The 22,377-nt window shown below is 39.9% G+C and overlaps 1 protein-coding gene across 1 annotated transcript in view; it reads left to right on the forward strand.

Annotated features, from left to right (window-relative positions):
* Window positions 1–22,377, forward strand: part of THSD7B (thrombospondin type 1 domain containing 7B) — a 1,185,627-nt gene that overhangs the window by 388,270 nt on the left and 774,980 nt on the right. The window contains exon 6 of the mRNA XM_079925246.1: window positions 21,953–22,125. Coding sequence (XP_079781372.1) covers window positions 21,987–22,125 — 139 coding nt within the window. The 5' untranslated portion in view covers window positions 21,953–21,986. The remainder of the gene's footprint in view (window positions 1–21,952; window positions 22,126–22,377) is intronic.

The following is a 22,377-nucleotide window of genomic DNA, read 5'->3' on the forward strand; positions in this document are numbered from 1 at the left end:
CCACATTGATTATAGTATTCTGTTGAGGTCCTGTACTCACTCTGTTGCTTTTCTAGCATCATTTCCTCTATTTCTCCTCTTTCTTACTTCATTCCAACTTCACTGGCTTCCATGGCTCAGGAGTTGGGCACTTACTGATCCTTTTGCCTAGAACACTGTTTTCCAGATATCTCCATCACTCACCTTATCTGCTTTAAGTTTATTTTGTTTACTGCTGTATCCCTAGCACCAAGAACAACACTTGTATACAGTGGACACTCACTAAATATGTGTTGAGAGAATGAAATTATTTTGAATTAGGAGATGTGCCCAAAGGTTAGTGATTTGGGTAGCATGGGAGAGATTTACTAGAAAAGTGAGATGGACCTGTTCTGACACATGTAGGAGGCAAGACTTGGCATAGAAATGTTTTGTGGGAGACAGAAGTCTCATTTTAGGACCTCATTATTTTGTGGTTCATCTCCTATAACGGTTTTTTCCACTTTTCTCTCAGCCTGTTAATCTGGTTTCTCTTTGAATTGTCTTTAGATTTTTATTCAGCTCATTTATTGAGCATCTGTTTTGTGTTAGATCTTATGATGACAGGTGCTCAAGGAATTTTATCTCATTGAAGACAGCCCCACAATAAACCTGTTCATTAGGTTTTATTATTCTCATTTTGCAGGACAGGTGGAAAGGGAGGTTCAGAAAGATGAAGGGACTTGACCAGAGTCACAGAGTAAGCCAGTGACAGAATGAGGACTTCTAGTTTCGAGTCAGGTTCACTCTACTTTGTAGTCTTTGATCCATCAGCAGAATAATAGTGTCTCTTCTATAAAAGTCATTGCCGTTGACTTTCCCTTTTCTTCGTTCTTTTGGGGGAGAGATCTAGAAAAATAGAACCTAAATGTATTAATCATTTATTGCTGTGTAACAAATTTCTCCAAAATTTAATAAGTTTAAAACAACTATAAATATTTGTTATCTCACACAGTCTCTGTAAGTCAGGAATCTGGCCCAGGGTCTTTCATGAGGTTGCAGTCAGGACATCAGCTGGGGCTTTAGTCATCTGAAGGCTTGAGGGGGGCTGGATGATCTGCTTCCAAGGGGACTTACACACATGCCTGGTACAGTAAGTTCCCTACATATGAACCTTCAAGTTGCGAACTATCAATGATGCGAACGTGCCCCTGTATGCCAGCTGCTGTACTGTACTATTGTACTGTAAGATTAAAAATGTTTTCTTTATTTTTTGTGCTTTGTTATGTATTATTTGTGTGAAAAGTGTTATAAACCTATCACAGTACAGTACTATATAACTGATTGTGTTAGTTGGGTACCTAGGCTAACTTTGCTGGACTTACAAACAAATTGGACTTATGTATGTGCTCTCAGAACGGAACTCATTTTTATGTAGGGGACTTACTGTACATTGGTGCTGATTGTTGGCAGGAGGACTCAGTTCCTTGCCACCTGGACTCTCAGTAGGGTTTCTGGAATGTCCTCATGACATGGCACTTGGTGTTTCCCCGATGAATGATCAAGAGAGCGTAAGGCAAAAGCTGCAATCTCTTTTATGACCTAGCCTAGGAGGTTGCCCTCCTTCACATTCACAATTTCCTATTTAGTGTGGGAGGGGGACTGTTCAAGGTGTGAATACCAGGAGGTGAGAATTGTAGGAGACCATTTTGGGGGCTGGCTTCCATAGTCTTCCATATGTCCCCACATGCAAAATGCGTTCCCCCCCTATCTTGGTCCCCCACAGTCTCATCTTACAGAATCAGCTCAATGTCCAAAATCCCATCATCTAAATTAGGTCCAGGCATTATTACTATTATTCTACAAAATTTTGCTGCTTTAGGTCTCCTCCTACCTGTCAGGTCATTTTTCCTCAACTTTGCTAGACAGTGAACATTTACTAAGCATTGATTGATTGTCTCTCTGTGCTAGGCACTGTGCTAGGAATATAAAACATGATAAGGCAGAATATCATGGTGGAGTTCACAGTCTAATGGATGAAAGAGATGTATAAAGGATTATTGTACAACATATTTTGGGATCATAAATTAGGGAGTGAGTGGTTCTGCCCAGATGTGCTGGAGAAGGTCCCAGAGGTGAGATGCCATTTGTTCTAGCCCTTTGTGCTGCAGAAAAGTTCATAAAGCCATCAAGTAGAAAAGAGAATTTTACCCAGAAGAGACAACATGAGTAAAAACTGCTTCTTCTTCCTCCCAAGTATGAGCAGACTACTAGGCTTAGCCCTTAGCTTCCTGCTTTTTCTGTACTGCATTCTCTCACTTGGAGAGCTGGCCTGATTTTCTACTTTCATGGACTTAACTACCAACTTTACTGGGCCTGATTTTCTAAATCATCTCTCTAACTTTGACCCCTCTCAATTCCACTTCTCTGGCTCTCCAATAGATACTGTTACTTGAATGTTACTTCATTATGTTCAACGTGTGACAAAGCAAAGCTTGTCATCACTTTCCTTAACCAACTTCTCCTTCCAACTCTGTTTCTCATCTTGAGACCTCATTGCTATCTTTGACTATTTCTTTTTCTCTTCTAGTTTGCACTTTCTTTGTCTCGTCTCTTGATGCCTTTCCATTTTTCTGTTTCCACAGTGGTCACTCTTTATCTCCAGCAGGTCTTCAGGTGTAAGTTACTGCCCTAGTCTTCTACTTGAGTCTGTCTTCTTTAATCTGCCCTATATGTTGCTGTCAGTTATATCCTAAAGTACAGTTTTAAATTGTCTTCTGTTGGAGAAACACTTGATTGCTTTACCATTTCCTATTGAGTAAAATCAGAAGCTTTCACATTTGAGACCATTTACCTTGCGGTCAGTCTTCTAAAGCTTTATCTCCAATATCAGTACTTGACTTCATGCCATTCCCTTGCTTGAAATTCCATGTATTGTTACATGTTTCAACCTTGTTTAATATCTACCTATCTGTCAGATTCTCCTCCTTGAAGTCATTCTAGGAACACTTAGAATGCTCAGGGTCTGTAATGGGAAATTGCTACTTCTGTAAGCTACTTTGTTTAGTTAATTAAATTTTTAGTCATTATATGTCCAGTAATTGCAATTGCTTGGTGAACATCCTAGGAGGAGGGGGGCCATACGCACCCCTTCTTGATTTCACCTGAGCCCAGCACTCTCCTTTGTCTCTGCATTCTGGTATTTATTAAATATTTTATGATGGGAATATTTGCTATGAAATAACATGTTAAAGTAGGAGTAGAATCATGGGATTCTGTTCACTGTGTTGCTGAGACATAACATCACGGAGTTACGTGTGTGTCAGATTTTAACAGCATTCAAGGGACCACCCAGATGCTTTTGTGCTAGAATTCATATAATATTAAATGAAATCAGCTGGTAGCTGGCTGGGGGAAGTGACTAACACTGGTAGAATTTGGCCTCAGTTCTCTGAATGGCCAGCCAACTGGAGCAGAGAATGTTGGGAGAAGAGGATATTACAATGTATTTGGGTTGGCTTAGGGGACTAGGAAGGGGCTTCCATGGCTGGCTGCAACTATGAAGAATGGGAAAGGAAAGCAGAAGAGGTAGACATTTTGATCTCTGTTTGATTTTAAGCTTTCATTATCGAGCCCGGGATCAGCTTCAACACAAATAAATCAAACTGAGATTACCTTCATGAAAGAGGCAAATCGTTTACATTTTTTGTAATTTTCATGATAAAAGGTATAAAAGTTGTCCAGCAACAAGCCTTGATTATTTCTGTGGGACCATAAAACCCAAGGGCCTGCTTCCTGTCTTGCTCCAGGCATTTCCATTAAAAAGTTGATGGTGACTGTGTTTAGATGCTCTTTGTGGAGCACAGAGGAGGGGAGAAGCTCACCCACTCTTTGCTACTTGAAGAAGAATGGCTATGCTGGGAGACGACACTGTTTTAAAAACAGTCATTAACGTTTCTTTTGCAGCAGATTATTTTTCTTCCTGGGAAAAACATAGTTTTGCTGACAAATTGCCAAAATCACACAGTGCAGTAAAATGGCCTGACTGACTTGGCTTCTTCCAACAGGCACCAGATGCTTATTAAGCACTCAATATACGCTCCAAGTTGTGCCACGTTTGCTGTTGGGTACGCACAGAGTATTCTCCAGGGTTTCTTTCGAAAACCTGTAAAATGAAGGTAGTCTGAATTGCATATCCTAATTAACTTTTTTTAAGCTTGAGTAAGGAGACAAAGAATAAAATCTTTCCTATTTCTGCCACTTAAATACAACTAACATTCTTCATATAATTTTTAAAAAAAAATGTCATGCGTAAATTTTTCCCTCATCATTTTAGTCAAATATAATAAATATTGAAGTTAAAAAAAACTTAACTTATGCACATTTTCCATATTTTTGTACTCTTTGTAACGGCGTGATATGGCTACACAGTACTCCTTTGAGTAGATATAGCAAAGTTAATCATTTCTTTAGAGTAGGCATTTAGGTTACTGTCTTTCTAATTAACATTAACCATGTTTCTAATTAATGTTAATAATAATCCCTGATATGAATACTTCTGTGCAAAATTTTTTTTTTTTCCCTCCCTGTACTTAGGATTATTTCTGGGCCAGTTGTTGCCCCATCCGAATCCCCTTTACCTGGCCAGCTACTGTGATTCTGAGCACTGATGGCTTACAGCCCTGTCCCTCTCCAGAGAACTGACCTTCACCTTTTGGAGGAATGTCTGGAGAGAGGGGTCGTATAGGTGAAGGATGTGGAAACCAAGAATAATGGGGAATAGTTGAAAGAGCTGGACATATTTAGCCTAGAAAAGAGGAAAACTGAAGTTTTGTCTTGTGGGAGACAGATGAGATATCCTTTAGCTATAAGTGCAAAGGGAAGAGTTAAGAACAAAACCTTTAGGTAAAGAAAGGAGAACAGCTATTCTGAGTTGAGACACATGTCCTAGTAACTGGCGCTATCCCGAAATGGAATGGGTTGCTTTGTAGGGCGTTGAATTAATTCCCTATCACTGAAAATATCGAATTACTGCTAAGAATATTTGAGAAACTTTGAGTTATAGAAATCTCTTCTAGCATCCTTTGAATACGCTGACCCTTTAATTGTTTGTGTCAGTGCTATCAATATTCTTTTACATGTTTCAGCATTGATTTCAACATCCATTTCCTCTTGTGTTTGTGAGCTAGAATATGCAAGAAAAATTTCTCTAGAGGAAGAGGAGGATCAGGTGTATAGAAAACCAGTGGCATGTATTGGAAATTGTCAAGGGACTATGACATCATCAGTTGAGAATTGATATCATCACTGGAAGCTGACATCAGCAGTTGGAAGCCGTGTTCTTCTCTTAAGCCTATCGATCCTCTGTAAATACCAGTCTACTTTTTTAAAACAATGGCAAAGATTTGTTGCAGTGAATCATCTCCCCTTGGCTTAGTCAGCACCCACACCCTGTGACAGTGGGAAGTTCTGAAGTAGGTGGTGGATTAAAGTACACCTGTGGCCGCAGAACAAAGTGATACAAATGACCCACAGGTGGCATATTATGTTACTTCTTGTCTCATTAATATACAATTCTACGTGAGTATGATTTGATCAGCTTGGATGATGAACCTTACCTCTGCTTCCCCCAAAATATTATAAATACCTGTGGAGTGGGTGTGACTGTCACTTTTCCAGTGATGTAGCCAACAGGGCAGAAAGAGATTTCTTTTTTAGACATTTGTGAGAATGCCTGTTTTAGTTTCATTCTTGTCATTTACCTAGTTTTTCATAAGCTCACCTTGTGTTTGAATTAATGCATTTAGATTGTATCGTTTTCGTTTGAATGATTTTAAGAGGTTTCTCTGTCTCAGACTGTAGCTTTTGTTCCCACAGACGTCTCTTCCAGACTTTCAGATTTCTAAGCAGTATTCCTCCTCCCCTAACTGACAAGAGGTCATGTCTGTGTTGCTGTTAGTATCTTATGCTCTGATATAGAAAATATAGCAGAAGTGTCGGAAGTTATATTTTGAATTTTAATAAAATATACTGTACTAAAACATATTAAAGTATATTAAAGATCCAGGTCCTTTGAAGGCTTCCTGAAATTCATTCTTAACTCTGGAAAAGTGAGTCATTATTTCTAGAAATCATAAGGCATCTGACAGTTCAACAAGACTGCTAGTCCAAGAGATATGAATCATTTTATTTTAAGAACTTTACCTATTCTTTAATTAATGTTTACTTGTTTTATTAAAATATGTACTTGGCATTTCGTTTTCCATGTACTATTACACTCAGAAAAGTTTCCCTCCTTGGGGCCATAGAGATCCTCCACCACTGTACCTCATTCCAACTGTGGAATTGGCAACAGTCTGGAAAGTGTGTGTTAGAAAAGGTGTGATGTTGATAGGTTGAAGAGTAAACATTAGATATCTAAGAAAGTCTGGAAGAATAGAATTTTGCAGTGGTTGGCGGGAAGCATAATTAGAATAATTTTTTTGTCTGTGTTTGAGGTTACTGGCTTTCTCAGCCCAATTTTTTTTTTGTTCATTATGATTTTATTAGAATAGAATGCATCCTGTTGTACCTCTTCACTTCATTCATCCCTTCATTTATTCAACATTTGCTGTATACCTACTGGGTCTAGATATTGGGCTACAAGCTAGGTATACAAAATGGAGAAAATAAGAACCCCTGACCTTGAGGAAAAAACTTTTGGTTGGACACTGTAGAAGCCACAGGAATATTGTTGAGGCTTTTGAAAATGCATGTCTTTAACAACCTAGTACTCCAAGTAAATACTTGAATTCATGCCAAAAATAAAAGTGTGGACAAGTGATGTTATTAACACTGATCTCAGCCATCCTCTTGGTTGTCCCTAATGAACCACTGCTAACATTCATTGGATGCTTTGGTGGTCACTGCTGGCTCATTTGCCTTCTCCTGAAGCCCGTGGGTCCCCATGCAGTGTGGAACCACCTCGGCTCAGTTGACCAAGGACAACATGCAAAGAGATGGTTTTTCATTCCGACATTTTACCAATGGATCTTTTTGCTTCTCCATACCCACAGTTTTCTGCCCTCATAACTGAGAGTGAACGGTTTAAACATACCTTCTAGAGTGGATGGTTTCAAAAAATATATAGTAAATAGTTTTAATGAACTGCGGGTGACAGAAATATCATTTCACAGAAGAGATACATCCTATTGCTGTTTAATTAAAGTCTTTCTGCTGATGGAAAGTTCTCTCTCTGGTGTTTTCTTTAATGCATTCATGATGCTTCTGTCTGGGCTCCCTTGCTAGAGATATCTTTCATTATAATCTACTTATCTAAGTTTGTAATTAAATTTCTAAATGTAAAATTTCCAGTGGCAAATTGCCAGAGTATCCAGTGAACTTTTCTTTTTTCTCTGAGAGAAATCACTCTTTGAAAATTTTGGTTTTGCGTTTTGATCATTTTACTATTTTAAAAGAATGTGTGTGTGTGTGTGTGTGTGTGTGTTTGTGTGTGTGTGTGTGTGTGTGTACGTACACACACATTAATAGTGTGATATAGTTCGTGAAGTACTTTTTTTTTTTTTTTTGCGGTACGCGGGCCTCTCACTGTTGTGGCCTCTCCCGTTGCAGAGCACAGGCTCCGGACGCGCAGGCTCAGCGGCCATGGCTCACGGGTCCAGCCGCTCCGCGGCATGTGGCATCTTCCCGGACTGGGGCACGAACCCGTGTCCCTTGCATAGGCAGGCAGACTCTCAACCACTGCGCCACCAGGGAAGCCCTCGTGAAGTCCTTTTTACTTAGTATCATCCATTTCTGCCTGTTTCTGTGAAATTGGGGGTAGATAATATTGATCAAATGTATGTACTGCATCTTTTTAATGTATGATAGTGGTAAATGAAATATATTTCAAAACAAGTGCCTCCAGGCTTTGTTGATCTGTTTGAAATGTCTAGAAACAGTAGAAAACCTTTGGAGATGCTGGTAGAAAGAATATAGTGTTTTCCATTGGTCAGGCATGCTCTTGCAACTTTCCTTTTAGTTTATGCAGTAAACGAAGAATCTAAAAACAGCATTTGCTTTTCAACTTCGTTTGGAATGTTCTCTTTCAGATATCACTCCATTCTTTTGAGAAGAATGAGATGAGACAGGATGAAAAATAAATTCTGTCAAATCTCCTGAATGTGATGAGCAACTTGTTAATGGCCAATGCCCAACCATAATAAATGAACACTTATAAGAGATAATAGAAGAAACTGCTGGAAAATTGTATAGGCTTATAAACATGTTGTTATTTTTATGTCAACTGTGGATACATATTTCAAAAAGTTCCTTTGCAACAGTAGATGCATAATTAATCAAGAGAACACAAAGCTATATTTATAGTTTAACTGGATAACTCTCCTGGCATTAAATATTTAGGATCTTATACTGCAGAAAATATTAATGAGTAATTAAGTATTTTTTTAATTTCAAAGGTCAATAGCATTTGAGAAGAGAATTTTGTCTTGTTCACACATTCAAATTCTCCTGAATTCTTATAAAACTCTTTAGAGTAACTGTTAAATACAAGCCCACATAAAATTACTCTGTCTGCACTCATACGTATAAAACATATATATACACACACACACAAGTTTATCTGCTTGTAAAATTTGGTAAAAAGAGGTTATCAAATTCTTCCCTGCATCTTCAAGAAGGCGGGGCTACTATAGGCTAATACCATTAGATGCCTGTTTTATTTCCTAAACTATCTACAGAAGTGATTGTACTAATTTTATTACTCTTCTAGAATGTAATGCTTTCAAATTGAATGCATTTTCTTTTTATTAACCTAAGCTTCTCCAAACAGGAGATGTCATAGATTTTATTTTTTCTTTAGTGACTCCCTTATGATTTTTTTTCATATTATTTCTATCAATCTATTTAACTTTTATTTTTTCCTACTCTGTAAAAAAAAAAAAAAAAAAAAGCCCTTTACTTGAGAATTTAAAAAGTTTAGACAGTATAGAACTTTTTCTATTTTTGATAACTTTTGGGGGTGGTACAGTGGGATGTCTGTAATTTATTTGTAAAGTGGAAAGAATTTTTTAGCTATTTACCATTGCCCACATGATTTTCAGGGTTTCACAAGTTACCTGAATTAACTTTACTGAGCACAGAGAAGATAATTCAGAAATTCAAACCAACGTGGAAATATGGGCTTTTCTATCCATCTGTCTCCCATTGCATGGAAAAGCCCCTTCATCAGGATTGTGGTCCGAGATCAAGAAAACTTAACTAGGGAAAAATTTACTCGTGTAGACTCCATAATCTATTCACTTGTTTAATGAATATTTATTGAACATTTACTGTTTTCCAGGCAATATACTAGGTGCTGGGTGTATAACACTGAACAAGATAAACTATTTAGATGATACTAGAGGAGAGGAAAGTAGACAAATAAACCGACATACGCTAGATTGTCAAGTTTTGATCTTTTCTAAGTGTTACAGAGAAACAAACAAACCTCAAGGGGATAGAGTGATTGCAGCTGTGCTGAACAGATTGGTTTGGGAAGGCCTTTGAGGTTAATGAACTGAGAAAGCACGTTGTATGGTGGATACCTAATGTACAAAGGCCTTGAGAAGGTATATCCTTGAGGAACAAGAAAGGGGCCAATGTGTCTGGGTTATGGGCTACAGGAATGAATGGAGAATGGTCAGTAAGAGAGGAAGCAAAAGTCCAACCAGAAGAATCTTTAAATTTTATGCTATGATGGAAGCCATGAGAGCATTTTAAGCAGGGAAGTATACTTTTCTTTCCTAAAGATGATCCTGGATTTTCTTTGGAGCATGCATAAAAGCAACCAAGAGTGAAGACAGGAAAACCAGCTAGGAGACAGGTACAGTAGCTCAGGTGAGAAATGATGGCAGCTTGGCACTAAGGAAGAGGATGGGAAATGGTTTGATGCTGGATAGATTAGGAAGGTGTTGCCAACCAGTTTGGCTGATGGATTGGTTTTCAGATGTGAGAAAAAGAAAGGATTTTAGGAGGACTCCTGGGCTTCTGGTCTAGGGCAGTGTGATGCCTTAATGGAGATGGGGACACCGAGGGGAGAATGGGCTGTGGACGACATAGGAGAATCATGAGCTCCGTTATGTGTGTTCTGTGTGAGTTGCTCTCAGACATCCAAGTGGGGATATTCAGTGGTAAGTTGAGTGTGTGAGTTCAGGAAAGAAGTCAGGACTGGAGGTATGGGAGTGGATATGGAGAAACGGGAATCATTAAGCACAGTATTTAAAGCTGGGGGGACTAAATAAGATCCCTTGAGGAATGATCAAAGTTAGAGAAGAAAAGGAGTTTGAGGATATACAAAGTTAGAGGTATATCCATTTAGAGGTCAAAATGAGAGGAAATACTAGGAAAGGAGCTGAGAAGAAGGGGCCAGTGGAAAGTAAAAAAATGAGATTTGGTTTGCGCTGTCCCAAGTGAAAAAAGTCGTTAAGGAGGGAGTCGTGGAAGATTTGAGCAACAACCAGGGATTCAGTCATGAGGACATGATTCCATGAGGTATCAAGATGCTTTTCCGTCAGGTGATGATGAGTTGGTTCTAAAATTACAAGAACATGTCCTAATACCCTCTGAACCAGGGAGGGCTTGGCAACTGCATAGAAGGTAGCTCCAGAAGTATGTTCTTATTTTAGACTATGTCTCTGTGGGTGGATTTGTTCTTATTGGAGAATCTGAGGCAGCTTGCCACAATAATTATTATCTTTCTCTCTTACATACAGTTCATCATAGATGAAGTGCCCCTTTCTTCACTGTGATGACACTTATGAAACATGACAGTAGATGTGGCTACTTTTCTTTGAATAATGCACGTATTACCTAAAGAAGCCAACTTGGGGAATAAACCAACCTCACCTGCTTAGAAACAGGGACATCTTCATTCAGGTTTCCAGAGAGGTTCATCGTGTTGCTTGAACCATGTGAGAAGTTGTGTTTCAATCTGTAGAAGTCATAGAGACAGGCATACTCACACAAATAAGTATGCCTGTAAATAGACACTCTGCATCCAGGGACGTGGATACCATAGGCATTGGAGTTGCTTTCAGCTCGTGGAACAGAAAACACACAAAAAAGTGCCTTAAAACAAAAGAGTTTATTTTTCTCACACGTCAGAAAGTCCAGAAGTTGACAATCTAGGACCGTCGCTGTAGCTCCATGATGGCGTCTGAGTCTCAGACTTCATCTGCCTCCCGCTCCATCATTCTTAGTGGGTGGCATTCATCCCATGGCCTTCAGATGGCTCTGACACCTCCAGGCATTAATATCTGTGTTCCAGGCAGGGATCATGGGAAAAAGGGCCAATGGCAAAGAACCATACTTTCATACTTTTGGGGGGTTTTATATTTTTATTGGAGAAAAATCCCATCCTCTCCTTGACACTTGTATCTGCAAATCATTGGCCAGAACTGTCTCATGTGGCCACTGTGCTACAAGGAAATTTGCAAATATGATTTTTTTCCTTAAAATAGCCAGTGGACATTCTTAACAAATTGGAGTTCTAGGTCCACATGCAAGCACTGCAGCAAAAGGTCCCAGGTCCCAGGTCCCAGCCTATCTGGCCAAGACTGAGTGTCTTGAGGGAATCTTCGCACGGTGGTGCCATTACCGAGATGAACCTTTGCAGGAAACATGAATGTTGACAGTGTGATACACCACAAGTTACTGCACTCCGTGAGAGCCCAGTTTGTTTGCTTTGTGCCCCTGGAGTAGAATCCAAGTGGAAAGATCAGCATGAGGGTTGAGGTCTATGGATGCTCCTATACTGTGTGGCTGACAGGGTCTGGGTGCTCCGGCTGGGTGTCAGGCCTGAGCCTCTGAGGTGGGAGAGCCAAGTTCAGGACACTGGACCACCAGAGACCTCCCGGCTCCAGGAAATTTCAATTGGCAAGAGCTCTCCCAGAGATCTCCGTCTCAATGCTAAGACCCAGCTCCACTCAATGACCAGCAAGCTACAGTGCTGGACACCCCATGCCAAACAACTGGCAAGACAGGAACACAACCCCACCCATTAGCAGAGAGGCTGCCTAAAATCATAATAAGTCCACAGACACCCAAAAACACACCACCAGACGTGGACCTGCCCACCAGAAAGACAAGATCCAGCCTCATCCACCAGAACACAGGCACCAGTCCCCTCCACCAGGAAGCCTACACAAGCCACTGAACCAACCTTACTCACTGGGGGCAGACACCAAAAACAACAGGAACTATGAACCTGCAGAACTATGAACCTGAGACCCCAAACACAGTAAGTGAAGCAAAATGAGAAGACAGAGAAATACGCAGCAGATGAAGGAGCAGGGTAAAAACCCAGCAGACCTAACAAATGAAGAGGAAATAGGCAGTCTACCTGAAAAAGAATTCAGAGTAATGAGCGTAAAGGTGATCCAAAATCTTGGAAATAGAATGGAGAAAATACAGGAAACGTTTAACAAGGACCTAGAAGAACTAAAGAGCAAACAATGATGAACAACACAAAAAATGAAATTAAAAATTCTCTAGAAGGACTCAGTAGCAGAATAACTGAGGCAGAAGAATGGATAAGTGACCTGGAAGATAAAAGAGTGGAAATAACTACCACAGAGCAGAATAAAGAATGAAAAGAATTGAGGACAGTCTCAGAGACCTCTGGGGCAATATTAAACGCACCAATGTTTGAATTATAGGAGTCCTGAAGAAGAAGAGAAAAAGAAAGGGTCTGAGAAAATATTTGAAGAGATTATAGTTTAAAACTTCCCTAACATGGGAACGGAAATAGTCAATCTAGTCCAGGAAGCACAGAGAGTCCCATACAGGATAAATCCAAGGAGAAACACGCCAAGACACATATTAATCAAACTATCAAAAATTAAATACAAAGAAAAAATATTAAAAGAAGCAAGGGAAAAACAACAAATAACATACAAGGGAATGCCCATAAGGTTAACAGCTGATCTTTCAGCAGAAACTCTGCAAGCCAGAAGGGAGTGGCAGGACATATTTAAAGTGATGAAAGGGAAAAACCTACAACCAAGATTACTCTACCCAGCAAGGATCTCATTCAGATTCAATGGAGAAATTAAATCTTTACAGACAAGCAAAAGTTAAGAGAATTCAGCACCACTAAACCAGCTTTACAACAAATGCTAAAGGAACTTCTCTAGGCAGGAAACACAAGAGAAGGAAAAGACCTACAAAAACAAACCCAAAACAATTAAGAAAATGGGAATAGGAACATACATATCGATAACTACCTTAATGTAAATGGATTAAATGCTCCAACCAAAAGACATAGACTGGCTGAATGGATACATAAACAAGATCAGTATATATGCTGCCTGCAAGAGATCCACTTCAGACCTAGGGACACATACAGACTGAAAGTGAGAGGCTGGAAAAAGATATTCCATGCAAATGGAAATCAAAAGAAAGCTGGAGGGGCTTCTCTGGTGGCACAGTGGTTGGGAATCTGCCTGTCAATGCAGGGGAAATGGGTTCGAGCCCTGGTCTGGGAATATCCCACATGCCACGGAGCAACTAAGCCTATGCACCACAACTACTGAGCTTGCACTCTGGAGCCCACGAGCCACAGCTGCTGAGCCCTTGTGCCACAACTACTGAGGCCGGCGTGCCTAGAGCCTGTGCTCCGCAAAAAGAGAAGCCACCGCAATGAGAAGCCCACTCACTGCAATGAAGAGTAGCCCCCGCTTGCTGCAACCTAGAAAGCCCTCACACAGCAAAAAAGACTCAACCCAGCCAAAAATAAATGAAAATTTTTCAAAATGAATCTATTAAAAAAAAAAAAGGCTGGAGTAGCAATTCTCATATCAGACAAAATAGACTTTAAAATAAAGACTATTACAATAGACAAAGAAGGATACTACATAATGATCAAGGGAAGTTTTAGCCACAGCAATCAGAGAAGAAAAAGAAATAAAAGAAATCCAAATTGGAAAAGAAGAAGTAAAACTGTCACTGTATGCATATGACATGATACTATTCATAAAGAATCCTAAAGACTCTACCAGGAAGAGCTAAGAGCTCTACTCTACTAGAACTAATCAATGAATTTGGGAAAGTAGCAGGATACAAAATTAATGCACAGAAATCTCTTGCATTCCTATACACTAATGATGAAAAATCTGAAAGAGAAATTAAGGAAACAGTCCCATTTACCACTGCAACAAAAAGAATAAAATACCCAGAAATAAACCTACCTAAGGAGACAAAAGACCTGTCTGTATGCAGAAGACTGTAAGACACTAATGAAAGAAATTAAAGGTGATACAAACAGATGGAGAGATATACCATGTTCTTGGATTCGACGAATCAACATTGTGAAAATGACTGCACTACCCAAAGCAATCTACAGATTCAGTGCAATCCCTATCAAACTACCAATGGCATTTTTCACAGAACTAGAACAAAAAATTTCACAATTTGTGTGGAAACACAAAAGACCCTGAGTAGCCAAAGCAAACTTAAGAAAGAGAAATGGGGCTGGAGGAATCAGGCTCCCTGACCTCAGACTATACTACCAAGCTACAATAATCCAGACAGGATAGTACTGGTACAAAAACAGAAATATAGATCAATGGAACAGGATAGAAAGCCCAGAGATAAACCCACGCACATATGGTCACCTTATCTTTAATAAAGGAGGCAAGAATATATAATGGAAAAAAGACAACCTCTTCAATGAGTGGTGCTGGGAAAAATGGACAGCTGCATGTAAAAGAATGAAATTAGAACACTCCCTAACACCATACACAAAAATAAACTCAAAATGGATTAAAGAGCTAAATGTAAGGCCAGACACTATAAAAGTCTTAGGGGAAAACATAGGCAGAACACTCTATGACATAAATCACAGCAAGATTCTTTTAGATCCACCTCCTAGAGAAATGGAAATAAAGACAAAAATAAACAATTGGCACCTAATGAAACTTAAAAGATTTTGCACAGCAAAGGAAACCATAAACAAGATGAAAAGACAACCCTCAGAATGGGAGAAAATATTTACAAATGAAGCAACTGACAAAGGATTAATCTCCAAAATACACAAGCAGTCCATGCAGCTCACTATCAAAAAAACAACCCAATCGAAAAATGGGCAGAAGACCTAAATAGACATTTCTCCAAAGAAGATATACAGATTGCCAACAAACACATGAAAGGATGCTGAACATCACTAATCATTAGAGAAATGCAAATCAAAACTACAATGAGGTATCACCTCACATTGGTCAGAATGACCATCATCAAACAATCTAGAAACAATAAATGCTGGAGAGGGTGTGGAGAAAAGGGAACCCTCTTGCACTGTTGGTGGGAATGTAAATTGATACAGCCACTATGGAGAACAGTATGGAGGTTCCTTAGAAAACTACAAATAGAACTACCATACGACCCAACAATCCCACTACTGGGCATATACCCTGAGAAAACCATAATTCAAAAAGAGTCAGGTACCACAATGTTCATTGCAGCTCTATTTACAATAACCAGGATATGGAAGCAACCTAAGTGCCCATCAACAGATGAATGGATAAAGAAGATGTGGCACATATATACAATTGAATATTACTCAGCCATAAAAAGAAATGAAATTGAGTTATTTGTAATGAGGTAGATGGACCTAGAGTCTGTCATAAAGAGTGAAGTAAGTCAGAAAGAGAAAAACAAATACCATATGCTAACACATATATATGGAATCTAAAAAAAAAAAAAAAAAGATGAACCTAGAGGCAGGACAGGAATAAAGACAGAGACCTAGAGAATGGAGTTGAGGACACGGGGAGGGGGGAAGGGTAAGCTGGGACGAAGTGAGAGAGTGGCATGGACATATACACACTACCAAATGTAAAATAGATAGCTAGTGGGAGGCAGCTGCATAGCACAGGGAGATCAGCTCGGTGCTTTGTGACCACCTAGAGGGGTGGTATAGGGAGGGTGGGAGGGAGACGCAAGAGGGAGGAGATATGGGGATATGTGTATGCATATAGCTGCTTCACTTTGTTTTACAGCAGAAACTAACACAACATTGTAAAGCAATTATACTCCAGTAAAGATGTTAAAAAAAAAAAATTGTAGTTCTAGAAGACAAAATATAGTGATGTCTGCCACAGCTACCAAGTTGGTTTAGAAGGCTTGGCAAACTGGTTTTAAGCCCTCTTCCTATCAGTATGTCCTGTGGCACAAGTTTGTTCAGAGATAGGTAAAATATTGGTGTGGACTTCTTGCAAAATTTTCTGTGGCTTTGTTATGTGATACAAATCTATGGCGATTATTAATACCATAAACCCAAACTCATTGTATGTTTTATGGTATGCTTGCAGGCCTCCCATGCTTGTATTTGATGTAATTTAGGATTCTGCAGTGAGGTACATGGAAGAAGAGGCTGGCAGTTAAAAGGTTTCAGGAAGTTACTAAACATCTTGTCATTGCAAGGCCAGAGGGTACCCTCTCATAATATAGAGATGATAATACCTGCTTTCTCCTTAACAGGGTCGGTGTGAATCCTTAATGGGGCTCTTGCTACAGAGTGCTTTTAGCTCTTCAAAAATATGGCATGAAGTCATAAGATTGGGAGGTTGAAAAAAATCATCCCTCAGTCCTTTGGCGCAGGGCAGGGTAACATTCAAACCTTCCCTGAAATATTGCTAGAGTCAGGGTTTTTCTGAATTTTGAGAGAATCCTGACAATAGGAACCGTAGAACTTCAGTGAGTACTCTCTCTGGCAGGCACTCACCTCAGAACGTTCCCTCCATTATTTGATTGCATCCTTACTCACTAAGGGCTATGGGATGATGGCCCTCCTCATTTTGTAGGTGGGACCCTGAGGCTCCCAGGCTGGGGGATCAGCCAGGGTCACCACGTGTGATCCTCTAATCAGATCAGGGCTGTGGGCTCAGGCCATTTTTTTTTTTTTTTTTTTTGTGGTTCGCGGGCCTCTAACTGCTGTGGCCTCTCCCGTTGCAGAGCACAGGCTCCGGACGCGCAGGTCCAGCGGCCATGGCTCACGGGACCAGCCGCTCCGCGGCACGTGGGATCCCCCCAGACCGGGGCATGAACTCGCGTCCCCTGCATCGGCAGGCGGACTCTCAACCACTGCGCCACCAGGGAAGCCCTGCTCAGGCCATTTTTAATCCAGCTTTGATGTTTTCTAGCTGAGATGACCTTGGGATAATTATTTAATATCCTCAATGACCAGTTTCTTCTACATCTGAAAAATAAGAATAATTGCTCATAGTATTATGTGAGGATTAAGTGAAATGAGATGTAAATTGCCTTGCACAAGCTGCTGAGAGACCCTACACAGTGTTAGAAAGGATCTATATTTTCAGGGCTATGGAAAATTACTTGCGTTGGTATTAGGTCACATTATAAGTCTCTCTCCTTTCAGAGGAGGGTCACTGAGATCGATTGTGAACAACTTACTACCTCTGTGACCTTGGGCTGTCACTTACCTCTCCATGCCTCAGTTTCCTCATCTCTAAAGTAGGGGATAATGTGAATAACTAATTCATAAGGCTGTGGTGAGAGTTCAGTGAAGTGCTCAGGTCAGTATTTTGTATATTGACAGATTATGAGGGATGGAATGCAGTGCACCGTATTGCAATCAGAAATTAGGCAAATCTCTGAGAAAAAGCAAATGCTTCTGTGATTTCTCCAGCAGTGTTAGTTAACTTGAATTAGGCAACTGGTTGGAGTTCCCATCCTGGTCAGTTGAGTCGGCACTAACAGTGGGCGTCCTCCCCTCCAGCCCTTGTTACTCGGCCATCTTTATTGAACCATTGTCTCTGCACAGTTGCCATCAGATGGCGCTATCGGGATAAGCACGTTCAAGTTTGCTTTTCTCCTCCTCATTGCTGTTCCTTCAGGCTGCAAGCAAATTGGAACAGTTTTTATTTTATTTTTAAGTTTTGTACCTTTTTAGATATTCAAGGACTTCAGCAATAAGATTACATTTAAGGGGAAATGAAATGCATATGAAGTGTAAGGCACATTTTTCATAGTTTGAATGGCCTTTAAATGATTAGAAAACTGAGGCTAAAAGGAGAAACTTTTTTTATTTCTCTTAATATTCATCAGTTTAGAGCTAACCTTGCAAATACATTTTGGATGCTAAGATATAGAGTAAATAAGTTGATTGGGACACTCAACAATCTTCCTGAGATAAATTATTCATGCCATCATGGGTAGCACATGCTTCCTGCATAATATGTTTTTTCATCATAGTCACAGCATTTTTCCATTTGTGTTTGACTAACAGAGGAGTGGCAGCTCTAATTGTTTCTTGTTTCCTCTTATTTTGTTTATCGTGAACTCTTGTGTGGCTTATTCAAGTAATAGATACAAGAATGACTTCCGATGTCTTCTGAGGAATAATTTAGTGAGTTTCAGGTCTTTAGAGGCAAGCAAGGCAGCATAGTTTAGTGGAGTAAGACATACCTGTGTTCAAATTCCATCCTGCACGTTCCATCAACTCAACAGAGATTCTCCATTTACTAGTGGATGTAAAGCTTGCAGCATGGCGAATGGTGGAAGCTTCATCAAATCTAGTTTCCCATCTTCTGTCCTCACGCTTCTTGGGAAAAGAGAGGTAACGAGGTATAGGATTATAGGTAATACAGATACTAAAAATGTGTGGGTGTTTTTAGGAGTAAGATTGCTGTGGCATCTTGAACTCAGATGTTTTGGTGCATTCTCTAAGAGCTCTATTTCTGAATTTTTTTTTTTTTTTTTTTGGTCAAGATTAGTCTTAGGTTTCTACTGTCACTATCCTTGTTTCTTTAAAAATATTTTATTGCCGTATAGTTGATTTATAATGTTGTGTTAATTTCTGCTGTACAGCTAAGTGAGTCAGTTATACATATATATATATATTATTTTTCATATTCTTTTCCATTATGGTTTATCACAGGATATTGAGTAGAGTTCCCTGTGCTATAGAGTAGGACTTGTTGTTTATCCATTCTATATATAATAGTTTGCATCTGCTAATCCCACACTCCCAATCCTTCCCTCCCCCACCTGCCTCCCCCTTGTTCTCTATGTCTGTACTGTCCCTATCCTTGTTAATTAGTGATAGCCAGGAGATAATGGTGACCGCAGGTGTCCAGTAGGCACCCCAAGCCACTCTGTTCAGGGATCTTCCACTGGCTTTGGTGAACACAAAAGGACCCATAAAGCCAGTGGGTCCCTTTGCAGAGTCAATACAGGGCTCTGTACCAGGGAGGGAGCCTAAAAGAAGACCAGGGCTCATAGCAACATGCGTTCAGGTCTTGCAATTAAAACCCAAAATTGATGCAAAATTCAAAATATTTATGTATAAATCACTGGCTAATCAATCCAGCTCACATACAGTCTCGCTGGAACTCCATTTAAATCTCTCTTTGGGTTCCCACCTATGTCCATTTAGAGTCTAACAAACGTGCTTCTGGTCCTCCATATCTTTGGCTTACATTGTAATGACATGAATATGCCTTTAGATATGCTGAAACTATGTCTCCCGCTAATGAGAATGAACAGAGTCATCTTCCGTACCCTGGTTATTTCCCATCACAAAAGAAGTGGCCTCAGTAGACAGCTGGTCCTGCTGGTTACCTAATTTATTAATAGTAATAATAATAGCTGTAGGTAAACTACCCCAAAATGCAAATCATCGTTCTTATCAAAAGTTCTCTAACATTACAGTGACTTAATCCATCATTGTACAGAAGGCCAGTTCACCTGCTTTCCCAGGGGTATATTTTTCAACTAACTTGATTTGTAGGATTCACTAGGAAGTTATCTTGTTCTATGGGGGCAGTATTTTGATGTTTTTCAGGTGCCTTAATGGAATTCATGGCAATGGTGCCTTCTAAAAAAATGTCCGTACTAAAGTTTTGTAGCAAATCTATATTATGAAGAATTAATCACCTATTCACGTGTGTCTGTGTGTGTGTGTAGACTTTAAAATATCACGATACAGTTCCCAAACCATTCACTGTTGTGTTGCTTGTTAAGCATGTGGATTTGCCATTAGCAAAGTGAAATACCCATCGTCTAGGGTGTGTGTTTGTGTGTGTGTGTGTGTGTGTGTGTGTGTGTGTATACACAGAGATGTCTCATGTAAGGGGGTACAGTTTGCATCTAGTCCAGAGGTTTATGAATCGGGCCCAGTAGTGCCCCAAAGGTTGCATTGAATAGTCTAACAGGCCACTCATAGGGACAAACTGTCAAACAGGGGAGCTCTGTTGAATTTCAGCTGGAGCAGTCCACTCTTTTCGATATTGGCACGCAATGCGGAGATTTGAAGAAAAGCATTCGGTTGTTTATCCAAATATTATCTTCATCCCTGGACCAAGGCAGGACATCAGAGAGCTGTGTACTTGAACTCTATTGGTTGATTCCTCGTAGAATCATTTTCACTGATTTGTACTTTGCCACTGTACCCTTGGAGTGTTCTAGAAGAGCCCAGGACCCCACTGACCACACACTGCTGTTGTCTGTTTTATAGATGAGGTGATGTGTTGAGTGCATTGCTCAGCACAGCATCTGTGTTGATGAGAACTCTTGGGGTAAAATTCCACCAGTGCTTGGAAGCAGGGGAATGGCTTCTCCTAAAACATTAAAAAAAGAATATATACTTTACTCCTACATATATGAGGGCTATAGTAGCCAATTTTTTTTTTTTTTTGGTCCCTAGGAAGTTCACAGTCAGACTTGCTACCCACTTTTAGCGATTCTTTGGTAAATATTTAGGGGGAGAAGCTTCTACCCTTGACATCCTTTCTTACTGTTCCATCCTTTTATTGCCCTACACTTATCTGTCTTAATATATTTTTCTAATACATGTATTGTGGCAGGTTACCCCAGATCTCTTTAATTCCACGTAGAATTTTCCTATTATCTTTTGGGCAACTACCTGGATGTCCTGTAGGCACATCAAACTTAATATTCTCTAAAGAAAATTCTCTTTATCTTCCTTTTTAAACCTTCCCCTCTTCCCATTTCTCATTTTTGGTAGAGAGGTCCCATTGGTCTGGAATCTGTCTTTTCTATTCTCTGTCTCTCATACATCCCACCCAGTTGTTAACCAAATCCTTTAAACCCAGCCTCTGCACTACCTTTCAAACTTCTCCTGATTCTCTCATTCATCAGTACTTGCGTGGACTGTATCTCTAGTTTCATAACTGGCCTCAACTTCTCTGTAATCATGTTATGAACATTATGTTCACTGATGTCAGTTATTTAAAAGTCATTTGCTCTCCTGTGATTCTTACTGTTATTATTTACAGCATGAAACCCAAATCTCTCACATGACATTCAAGGCTTTTTATAATTTGCTTCCCAACCTATGCTGTAAATCTCATCTCTGTCTATTACTCCCTCCCCCATGCATCCTTCACTGTAGCCACTTGCCCGCTCCCCGGTCCCCAAACACAAAATGCATTTCAGCACCTAGTTCTCTTGGCCTGAAATGCCCTTCCTGGCACCTTCAAGCCCTTTTCCCCTGGCTCCTCTCAAATATTACCTTGTGGAGATTTCCCTCTGTTTTTTCGTCACCACAGAAGAACTGATTGCCTTTTCCTCATTCTTTCTCTGTCATTCTCTTAATACCATTGTTAGAATGTTCATTGCCCTATTTGGACTTTGCTGTACGTACAGATCTTCCTCCAAAAATCGTGGGCTCCTCAAGGAGTTTGGCTGAGTAGAAGGAGGGAATGAACCAGGTATCTGCCAACCCTGCTCTTAAAAGCAAAAGTAAACTGATTGGGGGACTGTAGAATCCCTAGAATTGATAACACCTTTCATGGGTAAGGATTGAAAGCGTGGGCTAATTCACGCCTGACCTTAAAATGTTAATATCTTGTAAACTTTCTTTATGGTCATGGCACATTTGTAATGCCATTATGCTAAAGGTTCTAGCAGTCCAAGTGAGTTTTTGTAATTTCTTTACAGAAGAAACTTATGCGATGTTCTTTTTTTTTTCTTTTAGGAATAGGCGAGTCAAGAGGCTGAAAATCTGAAGAATGTGTCCAAAGGGTAACCTGGCTGTCGTTCGCTGGTTATGGAGGGGCCTGAGGAAGCTATTTCTATTACTTTCTTTCTTGCTGTCCCATGCCGCTCATTTGGAAGGCAAAAAGGATAATCAGTTCATCTGGAAACCAGGTAGGAATGTCCTGGCTCTTCCTTTGTCCCATTTTCATTAATGAGAAGACTATTCTTTCCATCCTTGTACTTCTTATTTGTGGAGTAGTGGGAAATCTCCAGAGAGGGAAAAACTAGGTTCTTCTTCTTTACAATACATTTGATTCTTATTCCTGCATAATTGTCACCTCCATCCATGATGCTTGTTATCCTTCTGAATTTTCATGTTGTTGTCAATTAAAGTGATGATTTCCATAGTTACATCTGCTGCTC

The sequence above is a fragment of the Stenella coeruleoalba genome (genome assembly GCF_951394435.1).
Source record: "Stenella coeruleoalba genome assembly, chromosome: 6".
NCBI classification, from domain to species: domain Eukaryota; kingdom Metazoa; phylum Chordata; class Mammalia; order Artiodactyla; family Delphinidae; genus Stenella; species Stenella coeruleoalba.